The sequence below is a fragment of the Procambarus clarkii genome, chromosome 23 (assembly GCF_040958095.1).
Source record: "Procambarus clarkii isolate CNS0578487 chromosome 23, FALCON_Pclarkii_2.0, whole genome shotgun sequence".
NCBI lineage: Eukaryota > Metazoa > Arthropoda > Malacostraca > Decapoda > Cambaridae > Procambarus > Procambarus clarkii.
The window spans coordinates 41301189-41328595 of record NC_091172.1 but is presented as its reverse complement, the minus strand read 5'-3'; the positions used below and the strand labels follow the sequence as shown (position 1 = coordinate 41328595).

The 27407-nt window shown below is 38.7% G+C and overlaps 1 protein-coding gene across 6 annotated transcripts; it reads right to left on the bottom strand.

The window, feature by feature from the left end:
- Nucleotides 1-1225: 1225 nt before the first annotated feature.
- On the bottom strand, nucleotides 1226-15065 carry LOC138367914 (zinc finger protein 708-like). 6 transcript variants are annotated; one of them, XM_069330191.1, is made up of 5 exons: nucleotides 14909-15065; nucleotides 14164-14399; nucleotides 9346-9505; nucleotides 8543-8649; nucleotides 1226-5484 (listed from the first exon to the last, which is right to left on the bottom strand). In XM_069330191.1, the coding sequence occupies exon 5, from the start codon at nucleotides 4529-4531 to the stop codon at nucleotides 3338-3340; it is 1194 nt and encodes a 397-aa protein (XP_069186292.1). In that variant the 5' UTR covers nucleotides 4532-5484; nucleotides 8543-8649; nucleotides 9346-9505; nucleotides 14164-14399; nucleotides 14909-15065; the 3' UTR covers nucleotides 1226-3337. The 6 variants fall into 6 exon arrangements, with proteins under 6 accessions (XP_069186292.1, XP_069186293.1, XP_069186294.1 ...); XM_069330192.1 differs by having other exon boundaries at nucleotides 14182-14399; XM_069330193.1 differs by lacking the exon at nucleotides 9346-9505.
- Between the last annotated feature and the right edge of the window lie 12342 nt (nucleotides 15066-27407).

Here is a 27407-nt window from a genome sequence, read left to right as displayed (position 1 = left end):
ACCCGCGGTGTCTAAACAGAAGAAAACATTTGAGAGAATAATCAAGAATTGCAAAACGTCACAGGGAAATAACAATTAAACAGGAGAATTGGGAAGGAAAAATTAAACTTAATAGGAAAAAGTATTCAGCACAATTACCGAAGATGGCAGCAAGAGCATTAGGCTTCAAAAGGACAGAGGACACTGTCCCATGGAGCATCACACTCTACCATCCGCCAACCAAGCCCCCTCATGATGGCAACGGGCTGGAAAGGGAGAGGAAGATGAGAAAGACGAGAGGGTGAAGAATACTGCCCAGTGTAACACCAATGTTAATAGGTAGAGTGGGTGAATTGGAATCATTCACAGAGACATACTGGAGCCTGTCACTAAGATAAGACTCTAGGTATTGGAGGGATTAACCTCCTACTCCGTAATGCTGTAATTTAAGAAAGTTAATGTGTTAACAGTGTAAAAAAGTCTTAATGTAGGTCAACAAATAAATGAACAAGGGTACTCATTTCTTCCAAGAGCTGCATATATAATGTTAATCATACTAATTGGTGCATGATTGGTCCTTTTTTGGGCCTCAAACCATTATGGCAAGAACTAAGTAAATTTTATTTTGCTAAATAGGATTAAGGCTGCTTGTAGATTAACTCTTTAAAATATTTTAGACAAAATCTGCAGAGTTGATATGGGTCTATAATTGTTGACTTCAGTGAGATAGACACTTTAATGGACTAAGGTTACTCTTGCTTTTTTTCCCTTAGAATATCAGGAAAGGTTTGGAGTTCAAATGATTTGTTGTAGAGCAATGAAATGGCTGGAGCTAAAAATCTAGAGGTTTCTTTGAAAATTAGGGTTGGTATGTGAACATATGCTATCTGTGCATGGGGTTCATTCATCCACTGCAAATTACCTGATGCTCATCACCACCCAATAAAAATCTGCTATCAGAACAATAAAACTGTCTTCAAACAACACAAAGCCTCTCTGTTTAAATCTCTGAACATGCTAAATATACACTCACTCTACACATTCTCTTATGCTATTTACATGTACAAAACCTTGTTCCTAAATGCTAATCCTGATCTGAAACTCTCCACTGATAGATGTAATAGAACCCACGAGCACCACAACATAATAATAATAATATAATAATAATATCCTTACATTGACAACACTAATTTTTTTGCCATTTCGGACACCAGTTTTGGACTTTTCGCTTAAAATAAAAATAAAATAAAATAAAATGTTTATTTAGGTAAGGTACATACATACAATACATTTTTACAAAGATTGGTTGACTTATAGGTAGAGCTAGTACATACAATGCCTAAAGCCACTATTACGCAAAGCGTTTTGGGCATGATAAACTTAAATGACAAGCTTTATACATAAATAAATATCTGTTAAACTTAATCTGATAATAATTAAATCTGATATAATAATATAATCTGATATAATCTGATATAATCTGATAATCTGATATAATCTGATATAATCTGATAATCTGATATAATCTGATATAATTAAAATATCTGATAAACTTAAATGACAAGCTTTATACATAAATAAATATCTGTTTGATATAAATTGACAGTCATGCTAATATAATCAAATAAAAAAAAGATCAAAATCAAAATGTTTATTTAGGTAAGGTACATACATAAAAGAGATTATACAAAGAGTGATGGATTTATAGTTAGGGCTAGTACATACAATGCCTAAAGCCACTATTAGGCAAAGCGTTTCGGGCATGAAAAACTTAAATGACTAAAGCTTAATACTAATTGAGCATGAAGAATAAAATGAGTTGAGAACAAATAAAAAAAAGAGATAAAAGGGGGGAACATGGCAGAAAAAGCAGCACAAATACAATTCGGTCGAAAAACAGCGTCATTTAAGAAAAAAAAAACAGACATTGGTTGACAATAGAGGGGTAAGGTAGGTTACAGGGAATTTATTAGGTATAGCTTCGTTTTTATCTTAAACTGGTTGAGAGAGGTACAGTCTTTAACATGGTTGGGAAGGTCATTCCACATTCTGGGTCCCTTAATTTGTAGAGCATTTCTAGTTTGATTAAGTCGTACTCTAGGAATATCAAAACTGTATTTATTTCTGGTGTGGTGCTTATGGGTTCTGTTACAACCTTCTATGAAGCTTTTGAGGTCAGGATTGGCATTACAGTGCAGCGTTTTATATATGTATAATACACATGAGAGAATGTGCAGAATAATTGCCAGTAAGGTTTATGTAATTCACAATCATCTTAATATAATTGCCAGTTTGGATAATATAATTGACAGAGGATTATACGAATCAGGATAATATTATTGCTAATCAAGCTAATATAATTTTGAAACAGGCTTTTTCACCCACAGGGTTATTGATCGATGGAACCGACTACCCACCAACGCCATAACTGCCAAAATCTGCTGAATTTCAAAATATACCTGGAAAAAATCAAGGAAAATTGGGGAGGGGGGGGGGGAAGGGAATCTTCAAAAAGCTGCCAGCTTCCCGTTTTTATCGAGGCCACTAGGGTTAGTAGCCCTCAGGTAAATCAAGTAAAATATTATTCCAAGACAATTACAGCATAACTGATAAAGTTAACCTAGAGTAATATAAATTTCTGGTAAATTTAGAGTGATGTAAATTTCTAGAGTAATATAAATTTAAATTTCATATTAACTTGACTGACAGTTATAAATGCCAATCTGCCTTCAATAAACTGTTTAGTGAAATATTTATAATCAAGAGTATTATTCATAAATATGCCTAAACAAAAAATATAAAATAGACATCAGTTTGCATATGAATCTGATGAGAAAATTCCTTGATTAACCTACAATTCCCTATCAATCAAATGGTCTCATCTTAAGTACGTCTCAGACTGTCTTCTTCACCAGCACCAATGCTAAATAATATTACAACAATAATGTCCATAACTTAGCTACAGAGTATATTACATTTTAAATAAATTTTCACAGAGAACAAAAACAGAAAGCACATTATTATTTACATAAATATGAAGAAAAACATTTAAAGCTTTGATTTATCTTTGCTAAACTAAAGAGATATTTCTATACTTATAAGCAATTTTGAATTTTCCTATAGTGACAGCTTCTCTAGTTCTAGCTTGGTCATCTAACTTTTATAAAAAAACAATATAATAAGATATCTTGATCTTTACCTTTCATGGTGAAGTGTATTTCTCAAACAAAATAGAATTACCTTTGAAGAACATCCAACTGACATTGTGATAGCACACACACTGTTAGATTAAAGTTAAGTTAAAATACCTGTATGTGCCTCATTATCCTTCAACATTCTCTTAATTACCTTCCACAGTCTATGTGTTTAGCTTATTATCTGCATGTGTCATTTTGTGCCTCTTCATATCACCAAGACGACTGAATCTCTTCCCACACTCTGGACACTCATGAGGTTTATCACCTGAATGCACTAACATGTGAGTCGTCATACTGCGACGTAGACTGAATTTCTTCCCACACTCTGGACACTCATGAGGTTTATCACCTGAATGCACTAACATGTGAGTCGTCATTCTGCGACGTAGACTGAATTTCTTCCCACACTCTGGACATTCATGAGGTTTGTCACCTGAATGCACTAACATGTGCCTTATTATATTTCTACGTTCTCTAAATTTTTTGCCACACTCGTCACATTGAAAAGGTCTCTCATCCGCATGCACCATCCTGTGAGTCTTCATACTTCCAAGACGACTGAATCTCTTCCCACACTCTGGACACTCGTGAGGTTTGTCACCTGAATGCACTAACATGTGCCTTATTATAGTTCCACGTTCTCTAAATTTTTTCCCACACTCAGCACATTGAAAAGGTCTCGCATCCGAATGCACCATCCTGTGAGTCTTCATATGTCCATGCCGACTAAATCTCTTCCCACACTCTGGACACTCATGAGGTTTGTCACCTGAATGCACTAACATATGAGTCGTCATATGTTGACGTAGACTGAATCTCTTCCCACACTCTGGACACTCATGAGGTTTGTCACCTGAATGCACTAACATGTGGCTTGTTATATTTTCACATACTCTAAATTTTTTGCCACACTCAGCACATTGAAAAGGTCTCTCATCCGAATGCACCATCCTGTGCCTCTTCATACTTCCACGCTGACTGAATCTCTTCCCACACTCTGGACACTCATGAGGTTTGTCACCTGAATGCACTAACATATGAGTCGTCATATGTTGACGTAGACTGAATCTCTTCCCACACTCTGGACACTCATGAGGTTTGTCACCTGAATGCACTAACATATGAGTCGTCATATGTTGACGCTGACTGAATCTCTTCCCACACTCTGGACACTCATGAGGTTTGTCACCTGAATGCACTAACATATGAGTCGTCATATGTTGACGTAGACTGAATCTCTTCCCACACTCTGGACACTCATAAGGTTTGTCACCTGAATGTACTAACATGTGACGCTTCACATCTTGATGACTGGTGAATACCTTCGGACACTGTGGACACTGGTGAGTCTTCATCTTCTTTATGACAGGTGCAGTTTGTGTGAAGGTTTTCTCCCCCGGATGTTGGGAGAAGCGTCAAGGCTTCAGTGTTGTTTCTTAGAGTTAGACTTGATGTGAGCACTTGGCGGTCAATGGTGGTGCTTCTTTATGATAGGCGCAGTTTGTGTCAAGGTTTTCCCTTAATGCTCGTGCTGGACATCACTGGCTGTGGTGCTGCTAAAATGGCGGCGGTTGTTTACCCTCTCATCACCTGAGCGTTCCAATGTTTTTGTCTGGTTCACCATATCATTTTTCCAACCTCTTAATTTTGTTTATATCTAGTCATTTAAAATTATCACTTGTATTTATTCTCATGTTTTTGAATCAAAGAATGTACCTGGAATTGTTTCTTTAAACATAATGCCACACGATTATACTTTTTGAAGGAAACAGCTCTTCCATAGTGGATGTGTTCTGAACCTTAATGGAATCTGACCCATGTATCAATCGGGTCAACCCTTGTGTGGCGTTTCCAAAATGGTTGCCCCTGTTGGTGTAGCGAGTTAATCTTATACTCGCTCCATTATCTCATTATTTTAATAGCATAACTAATTACAGAAGCTACAATCCTTTCCCCAATTACAGGTAATACTCTTCTTACCTTGTTGGAGGGAGCTGAGGTGTAATCACCATATATGTAAGCGATTTGATGAATATCGAACAGTCACGCTGGGTGCAGTCGCACCTCCACAGATCTCCAGTATCATCTATTGATACTGGTGATGGCTCAAAAAGGGCCACCACTTACGAGCTATTCATGCCCGTGCCACCTTTTGGGTGGCTTCATCTTCAATATCGAACAGTACAATCTCCAGTCAAGAATGTAGTACTCGGTGTAGGCAGTTCTAATCGACCCAAGACGCTACAGCTTCGACACAGAGTAGGCAGCAGACAATTCGACCTCATCCAGCTACAACGCTCTCCCACATCTTTAAAGAAATGGCCACTGATTATTTGAAATAAGCGGGGGAATTCTGGGAAGGAGAAAAACATTTATGCAGCACTCCATGAGAGTTGCGCGCGCAGTGGAGGGGGGGCCCCCAGCAAACATTTTCATGTTTTTAAAACATCCTAAAAACGACATTTCATTGTTTTCAGCACGTTTATAATTACGTTTAGAAAAGGTTTTTTGAGAACTTTTATATACAACCTTAGAACGTATATAATTAACATTTCTAAAAACTTTTTTATGATCTTTTAATTACCTACATTAAAGCGTTTAGGGTAAATTAGGGTATAATAATTTTGTAATTCATATCTGAAATAGAAAGGGAGAGAAAGAAAGAAGACATATCTGAGATAGAAATGGACATCCTATATATGTATGTGTAAATTACAAATAAATAGGGTACAAAAAGAGAATTAAAATATTATATTTATTTAATTAAGAATGAGTAATACAACAAAATATATGTAATAGCTCGAAATATATAGACTGTGTGGTGCCCAACAACAGAAGTTGGCCCATATCTTAAGAAGCACATCAACAAACTGGAAAAGGTGCAAAGACATGCTACTAAGTGGCTCCCAGAACTGAAGGGCAAGAGCTACGAGGAGACGTTAGAGGCATTAAATATGCCAAAACTAAAAGACAGAAGAGGTGATATGATCACTACATACAAAATAGTAACAGGAATTGATAAAATCGACAGGGAAGATTTCCTGAGACCTGGAACTTCAAGAACAGGAGGTCATAGATTGAAACTAGCTTAACACAGATGCTAAAGAAATATAAGAAAATTCACTTTCGCAAATAGAGTGGTAGACGGTTGGAACAAGTTAGGTGAGAAGGTGGTGGAGGCCAAGACTGTCAGTAGTTTCAAAGCGTTATATGACAAAGAGTGCTGGGAAGACGGTCTCATCCTTTAACTACACTTAGGTAATTACACACACACACACACATACATATTATATTATAACTGAAAACTCACACCCCAGAAGTGACTCGAACCCATACTCCCACAACTGGTATGTACAGGGACGCCTTAATCCGCTTGACCATCACGACCGGACATAAGGAAGTGATAGCCGAGGCTATTTGAACCACTTCCCCGCCGGCACTCGGATGGTAATCTTGGGCATAGCATTTTATCAAATCACCTCATTCTTTGGGGCACACGTGAGGAACACAAATGCAAACAAGCCTGAATGATCCCCAGGACTATATACAACTGAAAACTCACACCCCAGAAGTGACTCGAACCCATACTCCCACAACTGGTATGTACAGGGACGCCTTAATCCGCTTGACCATCACGACCGGACATAAGGAAGTGATAGCCGAGGCTATTTGAACCACTTCCCCGCCGGCACTCGGATGGTAATCTTGGGCATAGCATTTTATCAAATCACCTCATTCTTTGGGGCACACGTGAGGAACACAAATGCAAACAAGCCTGAATGGTCCCCAGGACTATATACAACTGAAAACTCACACCCCAGAAGTGACTCGAACCCATACTCCCACAACTGGTATGTACAGGGACGCCTTAATCCGCTTGACCATCACGACCGGACATAAGGAAGTGATAGCCGAGGCTATTTGAACCACTTCCCCGCCGGCACTCGGATGGTAATCTTGGGCATAGCATTTTATCAAATCACCTCATTCTTTGGGGCACACGTGAGGAACACAAATGCAAACAAGCCTGAATGGTCCCCAGGACTATATACAACTGAAAACTCACACCCCAGAAGTGACTCGAACCCATACTCCCACAACTGGTATGTACAGGGACGCCTTAATCCGTCTTAAGAATGAGGTGATTTGATAAAATGCTATGCCCAAGATTACCATCCGAGTGCCGGCGAGGAAGTGGTTCAAATAGCCTCGGCTATCACTTCCTTATGTCCGGTCGTGATGGTCAAGCGGATTAAGGCGTCCCTGTACATACCAGTTGTGGGAGTATGGGTTCGAGTCACTTCTGGGGTGTGAGTTTTCAGTTGTATATAGTCCTGGGGACCATTCAGGCTTGTTTGCATATTATATTATATATATATATATATATATATATATATATATATATATATATATATATATATATATATATATATATATATATATATATATATATATATATATATATATGTGTCGTACCTAGTCGCCAGAACGCACTTTTCAGCCTACTATGCAAGGCCCGATTTGCCTAATAAGCCAAGTTTTCATGAATTAATATATTTTCTCTATTTTTTTTCTTATGAAATGATAAAGCTATCCATTTCATTATGTATGAGGTCAATTCTTTTTTTATTGGAGTTAAAATTAATAGAGATATATGACCGAACCTAACCTATCTTTATAGGTTAGGTTAGGTAGCTGAAAATGTTAGGTTAGGTAGTCGAAAAAACATTAATTCAAGAAAACTTGGCTTATTAGGCAAATCGGGCCTTGCATAGTAGGCTGAGATGTGCGTTCTGGCTACTAGGTACGACACATTATATATATATTTATATATATATATATATATATATATATATATATATGTCGTACCTAGTAGCCAGAACGCACTTCTCGGCCTACTATGCAAGGCCCGATTTGCCTAATAAGCCAAGTTTTCCTGAATTATTATATTTTCTCAATTTGTTTTCTTATGAAATGATAAAGCTACCCATTTCATTATGTATGAGGTCAATATTTTTTTATTTGAGTTAAAATTAACGTAGATATATGACCGAACCTAACCAACCCTACCTAACCTAACCTATCTTTATAGGTTAGGTTAGGTTAAGTAGCCGAAAAAGTTAGGTTAGGTTTGGTTAGGTAGGTTAGGTAGTCGAAAAACAATTAATTCATGAAAACTTGGCTTATTAGGCAAATCGGGCCTTGCATAGTAGGCAGAGAAGTGCGTTCTGGCTATTAGGTACGACATATATATATATATATATATATATATATATATATATATATATATATATATATATATATATATATATATATATATATCGGACAATTAGTAAAAAAAAAAAAAAAAAATTAAATTATTTTACCTTGTACCTAGATCCACCAGGCCTGTTTGGTGCCTGTTTCAGTACTTCAGACATCTGGAAGGTCACATCCTCCTCCTCAACTTGTGGATGTGCGTTGATAGATGATTCTGTAAAATTAAGTTATTTATATAATAATAAATTCAGTATAACAATAATATTCTGTAAAATTAAAAGTAATTTATACATCAATCAGATAAAACTCTCCAGAGATGGTGATACACAACATATAAAGGACAAGTTTCAGAACAAAATATGCATTTAGGAATAAGGTTTTGTACATGTAGGTAGCACATGAGAAAATAAGTGGAAGGTGATCAAGTTTATATTAACATGTTAATGACTTTGTTAAGGCTTTGCAAGAATGAAAAAATATTAATAATATAATATCACCTACCAATTAATTGTACATCATTTATAAGTCAATTATTTGCATTATTATTATTCAATACTAATGATATAAAAATGCATTTTGTAATCTACTATTTATGCAAGTATTAAGCACAGGATCATGAAATAAACTGCAAAATACTGTAATGGATAAACCAATTAATTTTACATTTTCCTATAGCTAAGTCAGTCAGTTCTATTAGCAGCAGAGAACAATTATGCCCAACCTCTATTAAATGAAACAATCTTAAGAGCAAGTGATAGAAATATAATCATTTATGCTTGGGAAAATATTATGGAATGGTTCCAAATATGAAAAATATCAAGTTTTTTGGTTAAAATTTTTTAACTTAAAATTTACATTTTTAAGTGAATTTTAAACTTTAAAAAAATTATTTAATTTTTTGGTTACTTACTTAAAATAACATTATATAGTTCTTGTTTTTGTAGAAATGCCAATTTCTTCTTTTGCCCTTCCAGACTGTATAGTGACCACAGGCCGTTTGTTCATATCTTCATTATTCTTCGAACTGTGGTTGCACAATCAGACCCACGTACACTGGTTAAAAGCATCACCTAAAAGCAACAACAAAAATGTAGTACACTGACGAATTTTGAATATATATATATATATGCAATTGACGATCACAAAACACTGATCATTTTATGCGGAAAATCCACAGAGAAATATGAAATGAGGTGAACGTTTCGGCTTTGTTAAAGCCTTTGTCAACACCAGACTGACTGACTCAGTCAGTCTGGTGTTGACAAAGGCTTTAACAAAGCCGAAACGTTCACCTCATTTCATATTTCTCTGTGGATTTTCCGCATATATATATATATATATATATTAGTTGATTTTAAACCCGCATTAGGTCAGGTGATAATACAATGAAGGTGAAAACATGGGGGGATACATAAGGGATAAACATAGGGGCTGCAGAAGGCTTATTGGCCCATACGAGGCATCTCCTATCTAAACACAAAGATTAATCCAGTGTAATTGGCCTGTTATGTTGTAACATAACATATATATATATATATATATATATATATATATATGTCGTACCTAATAGCCAGAACGCACTTCTCAGCCTACTATTCAAGGCCCGATTTGCCTAATAAGCCAAGTTTTCATGAATTAATGTTTTTTCGTCTACCTAACCTACCTAACCTAACCTAACCTAGCTTTTTTTGGCTACCTAACCTAACCTTACCTATAAATATAGGTTAGGTTAGGTTAGGTAGGGTTGGTTAGGTTCGGTCATATATCTACGTTAATTTTAACTCCAATAAAAAAAAATTGACCTCATACATAGAGAAAAGGGTTGCTTTATCATTTCATAAGAAAAAAATTATAGTAAATATATTAATTCAGGAAAACTTGGCTTATTAGGCAAATCGGGCGTTGCATAGTAGGCTGAGAAGTGCATTCTGGCTACTAGGTACGACATATATATATATATATATATATATATATATATATATATATATATATATATATATATATATATATATATATATTATATATATATATATATATGTTATGTTACAACATAACAGGCCAATTACACTGGATTAATCTTTGTGTTTAGATAGATGCCTCGTATGGGCCAATAAGCCTTCTGCAGCCCCTATGTTTATCCCTTATGTATCCCCCCATGTTTTCACCTTCATTGTATTATTACCTGACCTAATGCGGGTATAAAATCAACTAATTATATATATATATATATATATATATATATATATATATATATATATATATATATATATATATATATATATATATATATATATATATATATATATATGTATGCCATATACATATATATGCTATGTTGTATGCTACAACTTGGCTGATAATAAAGCCATTCACAACTGCAGGCCTAATAAAAAAAGGAGGTGGCATAGCAATATCTTACAAAGATACCTTCATCTGCAATAGTCTCATTAGTAATAGAGACGACTATTGTGAATATACCTTTGCCAAGTTCTCCAGTAAATCCCTTAAATCCTCCTTGACTATAAGTGCCATCTATAGATTTCCCAATACCGACATAGCTTCATTCTCAGATAACGTAAGGAATCTTATCATAAATAACAATCTCAACAAAAATCAAACCAACTTAGTGGTTTGTAATGGTGAACAAAACATGCAGATACTTATATATAACCTGTGAATAGAGTGTAATAACACCAAAACTATTTGTTTATTGTTTTATGACCATAATAATTGAATCACTAATATGATTCACTAATATATAATCCTAATAATAATCACTAATATATAATCCATTGAGCATGCTGCATCTCTTTCAGTCTCTTTGCAATTTGAACAAGAGGGTTTTTAATTGATCGAACCATATTCTTAAAGTAAAGTAAATGAGATGTATTCCATATTTTGCAAAATATACGATGAAGGCACACAAACATTCATACCAAAACTGAAGGGCAGGATTTATGAGGAGACATTAGAGGCATTAAATATTCCAAACTAGAAGACAGAAGGAAAAGAGGAGATATGATCACTACGTACAAAACAGTAACAGGAATTGATGAACTTGATAGGGAAGATTTCCCGAGACCTGGAATTTCAAGAACAAGAGGTTATAGATTTAAACGAACTAAACAAAGATGCCGAAGAAATGTAAGACAATTCACTTTTGCAAACAGAATGGTAAACGGTTGGAACATGTTAGGTGAGAAGGTGGTGGAGGCCAAATCCGTCAAAAGTTTCAAAGCATTATATGACAAAGAGTGCTGGGAAAATGGGACACCACGAGTGTAGCTCTCCATCCATCTGATTGATAACCCAAATGAATTTTTCATGGATATGATACCAACATCAAATCATAAATCAGATGTGATCCTATCCCCACTGGATTTTGAAGAAGCCATAGACAGTATGCCTATGCACTCTGCACCAGGCCCTGACTCTTGGAACTCTATATTCATCAAGAACTGTAAAAAACGTTATCGCAGGCCCTTCACATTCTTTGGAGACAAAGCCAAGATACTGGCATTGTCCCTGACATACTAAAAACAGCAGAGATAGCACCGCCCCATAAAGGAGGAAATAAGGCAGAGGCAAAAAACTACAGACCGATAGCACTAACATCGCACATCATAAAAATCTTTGAGAGAATGCTAAGAAGTAAGATCACAAAATACATGGAATCACAGCATCTCCATAACCCCAGACAACATGGTTTCAGAACAGGGCGCTCTTGCCTATCACAGTTGCTGGACCACTCTGACATGGCACTAGATGCCATGGAAGACAAACAAAACGCTTTGACAAAAAAAAGCCTTTGACAAATGTGACCATTGTGTTATTGCACATAAAATGCGTTCAAAAGGAATTACCGGAAAAATAGGCAGATGGATATACAACTTCCTGACTAATAGAACCCAATGTGTAGTAGTCAACAAAATAAAATCTGGACCATCAACCGTAAAGAGCTCAGTCCCCAAGCGTACTGTGCTTGCTCCAATACTTTTTCTCATCCTCATATCGGACATAGACAAGGACACAACCTATAGTACTTGATCATCCTTTGCAGATGACACTAGAATCTTCACGAGAGTAGGCAACATAGAGGACACGGCAAACCTCCAATCAGATGTAAATCAGGTCTTTCTATGGGCTACAGAAAATAACATGGTGATTAACGAACATAAGTTTCAGCTCATGCGCTACGGAAAAAATAAAAAATATAAAAACGGAAACCACTTACAAAACTCAGTCAAATCATAACATTGAACGGAAAAGCAACGTAAAGGATTTGGGTGTACTGATGTCAGAAGGCCTTACATTTAAAGAACACAATAAAGTAGCCGTCACAACTGCAAGAAAAATGACAGGATAGATAAGAACTTTTCACACTAGAGATGCTATACCGATGATGATAGTTTTCAAGACGCTAGTGCTCTCTAGAGTGGAATACTGCTGCATAATGAAAGCCCCTTTCAAAGCTGGAGAAATTACTGACCTATACTTATGCATTTATCTTCGGTTTAACACAACAGGCACCAGACACACGCTAGGCATCATACACACTAGGATAAAACAAACATTAGGCCAGAAGTCAGAAAAGAATTCAAAGAATTTTACTGGAAAGGCTTGCTGTTAGGAAAGGAAGTAATTGAGATGAATTAATGCACAGTATGTCAATTTTGTGAAATATATGATAAAGGAACAAAAACATTTATACCAAAACAAAGATGCAGAACTAGGAAACAGGATTTGTTCAACTGAAATTTCAAGACGGACAGAGACCAAAAGACACAAAAATGGAATCAATATACGAAGAGGCCAAACCCCCAAACATACCAGTAATACAAAGAGAAACAACTACACGGCAGTGAGGAGAGAGGCAGAAAGAAATTTTGAAAAAAAGGAACAAACAAATGTAAAGTAGAACAAATCATATTCTATAAATACAGCAACAACCAATTGCAGGTAAAGGATAATATTCAGAGCTTTTAAATGCATGGATGGCGAAATACTCAAGAAATTGTTCACGACTTTTGTTAGACCAAAGTTGGAATATGCAGCGGTTGTATGGTGCCCATATCTTAAGAAGCACATAAACAAACTGGAAAAGGTGCAAAGACATGCTACTAAGTGGCTCCCAGAACTGAAGGACAAGAACTATGAGGAGAGGTTAGAGGCATTAAATATACCAAATATACTACACAAATATATATACTACACATGCACAATAAACTACCCTACACAGGCTGAGTATGGTGTGTACAATAAATTATTAGCTAAAAGATAAGACTGAGTTTGTATAAATGGGGGTTAAGTCAGAGTGGGAAAATGTAAGTGGAGTGCCTAAAAACCCTGTCCTGGGACCTCTGTAATTCATAATATATACAAATAATTTAGACTCAGGTTTGATCAGCAATATTTGAAAATTTCCAGACGATACAAAAGGGATTTTTTTCTGGATTCAGGATTATTTTTTTATGGCTGAAAACAGGTTTTCAGCAATAAAAGAAATACAGTATTGCTGGAACAACCGTCGACATCTTCAAGAGAAAACCTGAACATCTTCAAGAAGTGAAGATGACCTTGAGAAGAAGTATAGGTTGGGAGAAGTATAGGTTAGGAATTGTCTCCAAAGAATTCTCAAAGAATTACTCGTTATTGCTATCCAAGATAATTAGACGAGCCAAAGCTAAATACTACGAAGATAAATTTACCCAAATAAAGAGTACCTTACCTAAAAATATGTATGTACCTTACGTAAATAAACATTTGATTTTGAAGTGCCGGACAAACAAGGCTGTGGTGGATATGTGGGCCTGAGGGGCCTGTCCAAGCAACAGCCTGTTAGACCAAGCTCTCACATGTCAAGCCTAGCCTTGGAAGGGCTTGGTGAGTAGAACAACTACCAGAACCCTATAATGCATGTATCAAGGTGTCCAGGCAGTGAACACCACATAATGCAGTGCAGTCCTGTAAGAATAAGCACAGTAAGTATGGGCATGGAGGGGGTGCAGCAGTGGCTTGTGAAGGGCTGGAGAGTAAATGGACATGCCCAGGGGTAAAAAGCATTAGGGTAACAGAACATAGCCCATAAAAATAGTAATGACAATGAATGAATAATTATATGAATGCAATAATACTTCATATCTCAATAGGAATACTAAGCAGGATGCAAGACAAGGTACTGGTGGTGATAGTGGTTGGTACAAGTCCTCACATCTCCACAGACACCAGTAACAGCCCTCACCTCCCAACACAGTACCCTTGTAGCGAGTTAATCTTATACTCGCTTCATTATCTTATAGCATAACTAATTAACACTAATTACAGAAGCTACACAGGTGATACTTTGGTGTGAGTTGAGCGCACTGAGCGTCGGTATCGCTACACCCTTGTTCCTTAACAACCCTTTGGACCTTTATTACAGAAAAATAGAATCAATTAATTTAATAAAATATAAAATATAAGTGCTTACTTACGATAATACTATCGGTGGAACACAAAATCTTCTTCTTCTTGATAGTAGGTGCAGTTTGCATGAAGGGTTAGTCCTCGCCATGACTGAACTGACGACAAAATGGCCGATGTGTTGATATGGCGTCAGGTGACGCTGTGACGTCACAGGTGAGGGACGCTTTGCGCATTACTCCCTCGTACTTAAAAAGTACTACAGGTACTTTTTGGTTTTATTTTTGAATATGGCAGAAGTTGGACAGCTTTTCAAATCATTATAAGGGAGTGAGTTCCATAGACTAGGTCCCTTTATTTACATAGAGTGTTTACATAGATTAAGTTTGACTCTGGGGATATCAAAGAGATATTTATGTCTGGTGGGGACGTGGCCATGTGTTCTATTACATCTGTCCAGGAAGAGTTTCAGAACAGGGTTTGCAGTTAGAAAAAGGGCTTTATAAACGTAATTTACACAGGAGAATGTATGGAGTGAATTTGTTTAGCATGTTTAAGGATTTGAACAAGGGAGCTGTGTGTTGTCTGAAGGTAGAGTTATTTATTGTCCTGATAGCAGATTTTTACTGGATGATGATGGGCTTGAGGTAGTTTGCAGAGGTTGAACCCCAAGCACAAACGCCATAAGAATGATAGGGATAGATAAGTGCATAATAGAGTGAGAGGAGAGCAGAGTAGGGTACATAATATCTGATCTTAAACAGTATACCAACTGTTTTAGAAACCTTTTTAGTTATGTGTTGTATATGGGTGCGGAAGTTGAGTCTCTTGTCTAAGTATAGGCTAAGAAACTTTCCATCATTTTTATTGCTAATGTTTACATTATCTATCTGAAGCTGAATTGCATTTGTTGATTTGTTTCCAAATAAGATATAGTAGGTCTTTTCTATGTTTTGTGTGAGGTTTGTTGGTTGACATCCATAAGTAGCCTTTTTTTAATTAATTGTTTACAACATTATTTAACAGGAGTGGGTTGGGGTCAGAGTAGATGAGTAGTATCATCAGCCAACAATATAGGTTTAAGTATGTTAGAGACATTAGGGAGATCATTGATGTATATAAGAAACAGTAGGGTCCTAGGATGCTGCTCTGTGGCACCTTTACGGTAATTAAGTGGTAGAGTGGGAGAGGTTATATCATTGATGGCTTCATATTGGTGTCTGTTACTAAGATAGGATCGGATATAGTTTAGGGCAAGGCCACGGATTCCATAATGGTGGAATTTAAGTAAGAGTTAGTTATGGTTAACAGTATCAAAGGCCTTTCTCAGGCCGATGAAGAGTTCAATTGGAAACTCACTTTTGTCAAGGGCTGAGAAGATTAAGTCAAGCAGACTAACAATAGCATCATTGGTACTCTTTTGGGAGCGGAAGCCAAACTGACAGGGACTTAGTATATTGAATTTTACAAGATTGGAGTAGAGCTGTTTGTAAAAAAAAAAAAATAATTTTGATAATATAGGTAGATTCGATATGGGTCTGTAATTATTTATGTCTGCCGTGTTACCTCCTTTATGAACTGGCGTTACTCTTGCTTTTTTAAGGATATCAGGGAAGGTATGACACTCTAGGGATTTGTTGAACAGCAGTGCTATGGATGGTGCAAGGGCATGGGAGGCACGCCTGTGTACCATCGATGGTATTTCACTAATGTTCCCAGCTTTGGTTTTTAGCGAGTGAATGATGGACACAACATCTGTAGGGCTGACCGGAGAGAGGAGAAGAGAGTTTGGATAGCTGCGTGAAAGATATGTGGTAACATATGTCTGAGTCTCTGGGATTTTTCGGGCAAGGTGAGCACCAAACGATGAAAAGAAGCTATTAAATTCAGTTGCTGTTTCAAGATCTGTTGCAGGTGTATAACCATCCTTGGAGATTTTTATCTTATTATGTGAATGTTGTTTAGCTCCTAGGATGGTAGAGATGGCTCTCCATGTGCTTTTTATGTTGCCTTTTGCTTCTTTGAATCTATTCTCGTAATAGGAACGCTTTGCTCTTATTATACTGGTAAGCACTGATGAATACCTCTTAACTACTTCTTTTCCAACTAGGCCAATCCTAAGTTTTTTTTTCATATTCATGTTTCTTGTCGATTGCTTTAAGTATGCCATTAGTGAGCCAGGGATTATTTAACCTTTTTGCCAGTTACTTGCTTGGTGAGGAGAGGACAATAAGTATTGTAAAGGCTTTAAATTTTGGAAAGAGGCTAGTTAACGAATTATTATCCTGTGTATTGATAAATTTAGATTCCCAGTTTACATTGTGGAGGGCATTTGTGAGATTGCCTATTGCCGCTTCACATTGTAACCTAAAGGTAATTTTCTTGTTACCTGGTGGTGTTATGGCCATGTTCGCTACAAGGAAGGTAGGATAGTGGTCAGTTGTTCTGTCAGTGATTATACTTGATGTAAGAGGAGCTGTTATGTTGGTCCATCAGTGATCCAGGGTAGTCGCAGATGTTTGAGTGACTCGGGTGGGCCTGGTGATTGCAGGGATGAGCATACAGGAATTCATGCTGTTGAGGAAACAGTCTACTTGAGGGTTATTTTGTAGCCCTAGGTCAATATTGAAATCACCTCTGAGAACTATGTGATTTTTGTTGAGATTATTGTTTATGATAAGGTTCCTCAAGTTGTTATTGTATTTGTGTCTAGCTTCAGACACAAGCATGTTACAGTTATGTCTTAAAGAGTTGAGAGCAATTAAGGATGATAAAGAGTCACTTACAACTAATGTATCAAGTTTGGATACTTGTACACATTTCAGTGCAAGGAGCAAGGCAAATAGTTCAGTCTGAAGGGTAGAGGCCCAGTTGTTTATACGGACTCCCCACTCAAAATATAAGTCATATCCTATTGCCAGGACAACTGCACTTCCAGCTGCACCCGTTGGGCGCTGTAGGAAACCTTCAGTGTATATGATTTGAGAGAGAGAATGCTCTGTGGACAGAGCATCAATATGGCTTAAGACGTTGAGCTTTGCCTCAAGACAAAGCTGGGACTGATCTCTAATTTGCTCCTTTGATGGAAAGGGAGGGATTAAAATTGAAAAGGGTGTAATTTCCTACAGTGCAGGAAAGTGCTATTGTTGTCTCTCTTGGTACAAATTATAAATCTGATACTTTCTGAGTTCAGTTCCAATTTTATTTATCTATTTGAAACAATGTTTACATTCAATAAAGAAATTCTGGAGGGCTTCTGTGCAAGGGTTAGGATGAGCTAGCCTAAGCATTTTTATACCAATTTGACAGTTATTTTCAGTAACACGATAAACAACGCTCGGAATATTAAGTTCCTTTCTCATATTAAGTATCTTTGTGGTACGAAGGCACCCAAGGATTATCCTCAAGGCTTCGTTCTGCAATTTTTCAAGCCCTCCAAGCTTTCTTTCAGGATGCCTTAAAGTTAGTTTAGTTCATTTATTATGCACCCCATACCCATCTTGTGGGCGGTAGTGGAAAGGGTTGCAGAGGCACATAATGGGCTCAGGGACTGAACCCAACAATTCATTTAGCTAAGCAAGTTACAATCTTGATGAGCTAGTTACAAAATTCAGTATAAGTCGTCACATCAACAATAGGTTCGAGATCGATCACAAGTACAGTTTCTAAATTAAGCAACTGACATATGTGGAGAGCTAGTGTCACAATTGATATGTTTGTCCTGCACACCGCTCCCCATCCAGTGGGCAGCGGTGGATAGGTTACAATCACTTAGTTACTACTTACAGTTAGCAAACTGGGGATATTTGGCTAAAATTTCTGGTACCAGATCATTTTGAATGAAATATTGACACATCGTTGGTACATTGGTTATAGAATTGTCTCTGAATTCACTATCACATAGTGACGAAGGGGTGTGCAAATAATTTTGTTGACAGTTAACATTTGGTCAGGTCTACATCGGCAGATAATGAGAATTCCCAGAAATACTTGTAACCGAGTCTAAGCCGAGCAGTAGTAACATCTAGAAGTCTGCTGATTTTATTGGATGAACCATAGATGTGTGGCTCCTTTTGCATAATAGTATTGAACGAAAGTTAATCTCCCCAAACACTTTCGCGTTTTGGGCAAGTTACCCCTCCACTCTCTCCATTTTTGTTTGGACATTCCCTGGTAGTGCGCGGAAATACTGAAAAGTGTATACTCTTTTCAACTTTGTCACCTTAATTCTCGTCCTATGTCTTTCATTTTGGTATCAATGCGTTCGCAATAGAATTCCCAACAGAACTATGTGCATATAATGTCAAAGACAGCAGCGCGCTCCACCCGCCGACAAGATGAATGTAGGCCAAGGGTACCAGAAAAAGAAAGCTGAGCCACCCTCAGGCAACTCTCATTACATTAGAGAGCGTGATAATACTGAAAAGTGTATACCCTTTTCAACTTTGTTACCTCAATTCTCATCCTAGTTTTTTCAATTTGGCATCAATGTGTTCGCAATAGAATTCTCTACAGGACTAAAGGCATATAAACTCCAAAAGCCCGGCTTACCATCCGCAACAAACAGAGTAAGCGAGAGTGTGTTACCAGGGAGCGCACAAGAGCGATAAAATGTATTCACTCTTTTCATTTTGGTCACCCCAATTGTCATCCTAGGTCTTTCATTTTGGTATTAATGTGTTAGCAATAGAATTATCTACAGGTTTAAATGCATATAAACTCCAAAAGCAAGGTGTACCATCCGCACAAAACAGAGAAAGTGAGAGAAAGTAACCCGGGAGCACTCTAGTGCAATGTAATGTGAACACTCTTTTCACTTTGGTTACCTCAATTCTCGTCATATGTCTTTCATTTTGGTATCAATGTGTTCGCAATTGTATCTGCTGGCATTTTACCCTTTGCTTGGATCTGAAGGGTTTTAGGCTCACCACGATGCAATCTGATAGTACCACACGTGTATATACCTATCTTCAAGCAGCAATTCACTCATTCAAACCGACTTATAATAGTTATCCATATATAAATGGTAATCTTTGTTCTACCTGTTAACCTGTCATATGAAGAAAGATTGTCAAAGCTTATATTACATTCTCTAGAAAAGCAAAGAATTAGGAGTGACATATGGTAGAGGTGCACAATGGGATGAATGGACATAACAAAGGGGACATTAATGGGGTATTAAAAGTAGCAACACAAGACAGAACTCGAAACAAAGTGTAAAAATTGGAAAAATTTAGATTTAGGAAAGAACTGCATGGGTAAATACACTGGGTTTAAACCTTAAGGTTCATGTATGCAATATTACAGAGTTCCAGTTAACTCCCATGCATGCAATTAATTTATGTTATGTTTATGTTTTTTATGTTAAAATGTTTTTGTTGATTTGTTTGTATATTTTCATAAGTAAAGCATGCTTACCGTCTTATTCCAAGTTTTATGATAACTTTACAAGGTTTAAAACATAAAGTTCAATATATATTCTGGTTTTCACACAGGAATTATACGTTAATATAACATCATAATAACGTAATGATGTCGTGTAAATAACGTTATACTGACGTCATATAAATGTTATATTTATGTTATAAGAACGTAAATTGGATAGCTTTACAGAAAGTAAACAAAAAAAACTAAATGTTGACTGAAAATTATTTATTCTTAAATATAAAGCATGAAAACATTATAATACCATAGCATTCACTATTATTTTTAAATTTTTACATAAATCTTAAAAAACTGTGTCTCAAGAATATATGTTTTTAGTTATATCCTTTGGTTTTAAGAACATCAGATATACGTATTTATGTCAAAAGTTACAGTATTACCTTTGTGGAACCATTTAAAAACGTCCACAAACGTTCTGTGTTTGCTGGGGGGGGGGGGGGCGGTTGCATATTTAAGCAAACGCATGAGAAGTCTCCCCACAGGAGACATCTCCCGTCACGCAGGGTGGAGTTGCACCTCCACAGATCTCCAGTATCAGCTCCCCACAGAAGACATCTCCCGTCACGCAGGGTGCAGTCGCACCTCCACAGATCTCCAGTATCAGCTCTTGATACTGAAAATGCCTCAAAAGGGCCACCACTTACGGGTTATTCATGCCCGTGCCACCTTTTGGGTGGCTTAATCTTCAATCAATCAATCAGAGTCTCCCCCATCAAACCAATCAGCATCATTGCAAGAGTAGCATCGTCTCGCTCGCAGTGTGACGTAGGCAGCCCTCTGCTTGAGCGCTACGCACGCCCACTCTACCAACGTCTGATACCTCTTAGAGTGCGTGAGTGGATGGATCGATCAGCTCGCCAGCCATAAAGCAAGCCAGCATCGTCTCGCTGTCCTACAGCAGCTGTTATTCTCCAGCCTCGACGAGCACTTCGGTGCAGCCACGACCAGTTCCAGCCAGCAGTGTATTGGAGCAGAACCAGGCGCTTCCCAGCCAGCATCTTGTCCTAGGCAGTGACATCTTCCTCGTGGCATCTTCTGTGTGTTGTCCAATGTGCTTGTGTCCAGGTCGGATTACATTTAGTTGAACAGCCCCACCTCGAGCCAGAACAGGCCCAGGTGAGAAGACGGAAGTTCACCTTCTGCAGCTGCGTCATGGCATAGGTGTATTCTTTTTCTCCTCTCCTAAAATTCTTCCGTTTCTGACACTGCCGAGCCAGTTGTGGAATCCCGTGATCGTGCGAGCCCACCATAACTGGGGGTTGCAACCTTCCGGAACACGGTGTTTGTTCGTGGTGAGACCCTTACACACTGACCCCCACTGAGCTTATGGAATCGCAGTGATTGGCACAAACACGGAACTGTCAGTAGATAGTGAGTCACAATGGCTCACTGTCTACGGATGACCTACACTGGGAATACACCCATAGACACAATTGATTGCATCACTACCTTTTACAATGCCACTGGCACACCTGCCACTAACCATATCAAACAAACACAAACACCATCAAATTTCTCATTGCCTCAGAAGACGACCTTTTTGCCTGTTTCAGGGAACCTGCTTTCACTAAACTCACACAAGCGTCACTGACTGACTCCTGTCCTCACTATTGAATAAAAAACTAAATGCTCCGTCCTTGTAAGAAATGTCGACAGCTCTGTCCTATCAGCACCTAACACTATCAATCCCTCTCAAGACATCTCACACAGGAATGCTATTACTGTAATGGAGATATACCCAGTGCCCAATACAAAACACCTCAAGATCCAATGTTCCTCCCCTACAGAAGCTCAAAAACTTGCATCATGGGATAAAAATTCTCAACACCAGCACTCCTCCCTATCTCATTAGTCCAGTTGACTATCTTCCTTTGCTGCAATGCTTCAAATGTTACAAATACAGTCATGAAACCCGAAAATGTAAAAGCCCACAAATTTGTTCTAAATGTACTGCAGAAGTCCGTTTTTATACTCAGTGCTCAGCCAATACTTTAAAATGCATTAATTGCCAAGGAGATCATTCAGCAGTTGACAAATCTTGTCCTTTGAGAAAACAAACCCTAAAATCTCTTTGCAATAACCAACCTCGCACTCAAGCGCACCTCCTCATTCTTCTTCAACCTCCCATAACTTATCTCATCACCAAACAGCATCAGCCTCCTCCATGTCCTATGCCAGTGTCCTTAATGCTTCACCTCACCAGCAACATCATCTCCACAATACTGCACAACAAACTCAGTCTTCTCCACCTCTCTTCCCTCACCCACCACCTCCACCTTATTCTCCTCTTCAGAACCTTTCATATGAACGAGTCACTGCCTGTGTACAAGCTGCTTACTTGAAGGCCAAGGACGATGGCCGTGACTTTGCTGACTATCTTCCTATCTTTTTCACTCGGTGAAATTGACACCAGTAATTCCATCTATCATCATATTATCATGCAAGAGGAGCCACAGATCTATGGATCATCCAATAAAATCAGCAGACTTCTAGATGTTACTACTGCTCGGCTTAGACTCGGTTACAAGTATCTCTGGGAATTCTCATTATCTGCTGATATAGACCTGACCAAATGTGAACTGTGTCAACAAAATTATTCGCACACCCTCCGTCACTATGTGATGGAGTGCGAAAAGATACGTGAATTTAGAGACAATTCTATAACCAATGTTCCAGCGATGTGTCAATATTTCATTCAAAATGATCTGCTACCAGAAATTTTAGCCAAATATCCCCAGTTTGCTAACTGTAGGTAGTAACTAAGTGATTGTAACCTATCCACCGCTGCCCACTGGATGGGGGGGCGGGGTGCAGGACAAACATAAATTTTGACACTAGCTCTCCACATGTCAGTTGCTTAATTTAGAACCTGTACTTGAAGTCGATCTCGAACCCATTGTTGATGTGACGACTTATATTGAATTTTGTAACTAGCTCATCAAGATTGTAACTTGCTTAGCTAAATGAATTGTGGGGTTCAGTCCCTGAGCCCATTATGTGCCTCTGTAACCCTTTCCACTACCGCCCACAAGATGGGTATGGGGTGCATAATAAATGAACTAAACTACTATAACTTTCTCACTCATAACGGCCTTCCTAGTATCTCTGTTCCTCCTACTCAACTATTGCGCTCTGCTCCATTCTCGCCTACAGTCCTCACTCCACAAAACACCACGTCGTCAGCTGAGGAAAATACTACAGTTCCCCCTCAACGTCCTACCAACCTACTCCTGACTACTACAGAAAACGGTGCCACTGACCAAACAGCACATCCCGGACTATCCCAAACTGAAGCATCCATGTCAAAGGCACTTTTTTTGTTTTGTTTTTGTTTTGAGATATATACAAGAGTTGCTACATTCTTGTACAGCCACTAGTACGCGTAGCGTTTCGGGCAGGTCCCTGGAATATGATCCCCTGCCGCGAAGAATCGTTAAACTTTCAACCTCTTCTCCCAACATTGTCCCCTCCACTCTCAATCTGACTTCAAACACTACAACCTCTGATACCTCTCACCCGGTCCCTGTCAACAAGCCTTCTGCCTTCCTCCATCCCCCAACAACTACAGTCATTTCTTCTGCAACTCATCTCGTCTCGTCCCGAGCCCGTTCAGCAACCCGTTGTCTTACTCCCACCTCCTGCTCTAAATATCCTACAATTCCTACCACCCTTCTCCAAGATGCACCCTCCTCAATAACTGCCCAACTCATTGAATCACGCAACCCTCATGCTCCTGTACATGCACAAAACCCCACCAGCACCCCATCAAAACCTAAGAATTCATAAAGATCATCCAATTTAATGTGCGGGCATATTTCTCCATTAGACACATGGTGTCAGATTTTATTGAGATCGAGAGACCTGATGTGCTATTATTAAATAGCACATACATTACGAACTCATATAAAATCAAACATTATGGCTACTCCTCTTACCAGTCACCAGATGAAGCATATGAAGGAGTTGCAATACTCATCCGCTCTTCATACAAACACGAACTCTTACACACTCAATGGCTTCACAAACATTTCCTAGCTATCAAAGTTCACACACAAATGGGTCCTCTCATCATCTGCACAACCTACACCCGTCCTAACACCGGCATTCCCATGCAAGATTTCACAACTCTTTTCAACCACACTCACTTGCCTGTTTTTCTGCTTGCAGATCTCAATGCACAACATCCTACATTCCACCACAATACCACAAATCAGCATGGCAGACAGCTTCACCAAATACACACCCAAAAACATCTATTCTTTCTTGGCTCTGACTTCCCCACTTGTTTCACACATACAGGTTCTGGCAGACCTGATCTCATATTCACTAACAGACATGGCAGCAACTTGCAACACTTCATTTCACCAGGGCCCATTACGGGTTCTGATCATATTCCCTTAATTCTCACAGTCTCCCCAAATCCTATTCTCATCCCCAGCACTCCTCAATTCTCATACCTTAGGGCAAACTGGGACATGTTCATTGATGACACTGATCTCACTTATGAATACAATGACAAACATCACACTGACATCGACACAGAAGCACGCAACATACAAGACACCGTCATTCATGCAGCAAATATCTCCATTCCTAAAACAACACACAAACCACATTTCACTTTCACCCCTTCCATTCGCTCAAAACGCCTCTTAGCTTGCTATCACACTAGATTCTTACAAAACATGCATCGTCATGGACAAATACTATGGGACCTAACATCATTAAAAAACCACATCCTTAACAGCCTAGATGAAGATCACACAAAACATTGGAAACACCTCATAGAACAAGCAGAACAACACAGAAAACTGACACCTCAAGAATTCTGGAAACAAATCAAACGCTTACAAGGATCAACTCACACACCGTTTAAATACCTTCTTCATAATAACAACAAAATCACTGATCCTGATGAAGTACTCAACATTTTTAAACACCACTGGGAACGAATCTTTCACCCACATCCTCCTGAACCATTTGCCCACCCCAACATTGAAGCAGTCGAAGACTGGATCCACCAAAATAGACAAGCAACTACACCAGACGACCACATCCACCTTGGAAATCTCAATTCAAACACTGAACTACAGACTCCCCTGACTCTAGCTGATGTCAAGACAGCTCTCATGGGCACTCGTCGTAGAGCCCCTGGTGCGTCTGGCATTGGACATATCCTTCTTAGACAACTCCCTGCTTCTATCATTACTGCTATCACTAACCTATTCAACGCCTCCCTTGCCTCTGGATACTTCCCTCTCAACTTTAAGTCTGCCACAGCCGTTCTTATTCCAAAACCTGGGAAACCCCACACTGATCCAAAGAACTACAGACCCATCAGCCTTCTAGAGACACTTGGCAAAGTCTTTGAAAGGCTGATCAACCAGAGACTTAGAACCCGCCTAGAACACAATGACTTATTCACTAACAAACAGTTTGGATTTCGGCCTCACCGGTCCACTCATGACGCCTTAAACATCATGACCAACTACCTCAGTATCAATCAGCACCAAAGACTTAAGACTGCACTCATCACTAAGGACGTTGAGAAGGCCTTTGACACTGTTTGGCATGACGGCCTAAAATTCAAATTATGCAATAACTTTAATCTTTCTCTTATCACCACCAAACTTCTTTCTAACTACTTAGACAATAGGACAATGAGAATTAAGTTCCTCCGACAACACTCTGACTACTTCAACTTACATGCTGGTGTTCCGCAAGGCTCTGTTCTTGCCCCGACACTCTACATCCTATACATCAACGACATTCCTGACCCTGTTCATCACACTTCATTAACCATATACTACGCCGATGATGTCTCTCACGTTGTCACCAGCAACACCATTGATACACTAACAAACAGAGCACAAACAGAACTTGATGTTGTCACTGAATAGGAGTATAACTGGCGTATCAAAACCAACTCCACCAAATCCAAAATCACCTACATTTTGTAAAAGAACTATTCGCCCTATTCCTCTTAAACTCTATTCATACACTCCAAATCCTACTTATATCTCTGTGTCTCCCTCCTCCACAGTCCTGTGTCTCCCTCCTCCACAGTCCTGTGTCTCCCTCCTCCACAGTCCTGTGTCTCCCTCCTCCACAGTCCTGCGTCTCCCTCCTCCACAGTCCTGTATCTCCCTCCTCCACAGTCCTGTGTCTCCCTCCTCCACAGTCCTGTGTCACCCTCCTCCACAGTCCTGTGTCTCCCTCCTCCACAGTCCTGTGTCTCCCTCCTCCACAGTCCTGTGTCTCCCTCCTCCACAGTCCTGCGTCTCCCTCCTCCACAGTCCTGTGTCTCCCTCCTCCACAGTCCTGCGTCTCCCTCCTCCACAGTCCTTGGACTCACTTTTGATCGACAACTACTCTTTCACACACACGTTATACAGAAACATGCAATAGCTCTTCTAGCCATGGAAAAACTGTACAGACTTAGTTTTGCAAAACCTGACACAAAAAAGCACCTTTACAAAGCACTTATTAGACCTCTTTTAACATATGCTCCACTTGCTCTTTCTCTATCTGCACCTACTAACAAACTAAAGCTTCAACGAATACAGAATAGAGCACTAAGATGGGTACTCAACACCCGATGGCAAGAGTTTATTACCAGTCAAAGTCTCCATGAAAGTACGAACATTCCTGCCCTAAATGTCTACTGGAAAACTTTATCAGACAGACAAATTGATAGACTACTCACTTATCATGAACAACACATTGATTTTCTCCTACACACTCATAGACTACCACGAAACACTCATGACCTCTTCTCTACCATCCATGATCCTCCTCCTAACTCTGTATTTCGATAAACTTTAGCTCTCAACACCCAGCATCCACCATCATTACATATTCAGCTCTCAACAACCAGCACAAACCATCCGTAAAAGTTCAGCCCTGACGCTATTGAGCCAATCACTGCGATGTTGTGAGTTTTGTGATGTCCCTGTTGTTGTCACTGAAACACCCGACTGAGTCCCTGCCTCGAATGCCGCAACCAAACGACACGCAGCTGGGTTTAGCCCTGGCACTTTTTCTCCTACAAATCTTCTTCCTCTCACCCCCCTTATCTTCTGTCCCCACTTCAAGGCTCGCCCCACGGGCATCTTCTGTATTTTC

What these genes read in the sequence shown, in the direction of transcription:
- LOC138367914 (XM_069330191.1), bottom strand. Translation starts at nt 4,531, where the DNA reads ATGAAGACTCACCAGTGTCCACAGTGTCCGAAGGTATTCACCAGTCAT.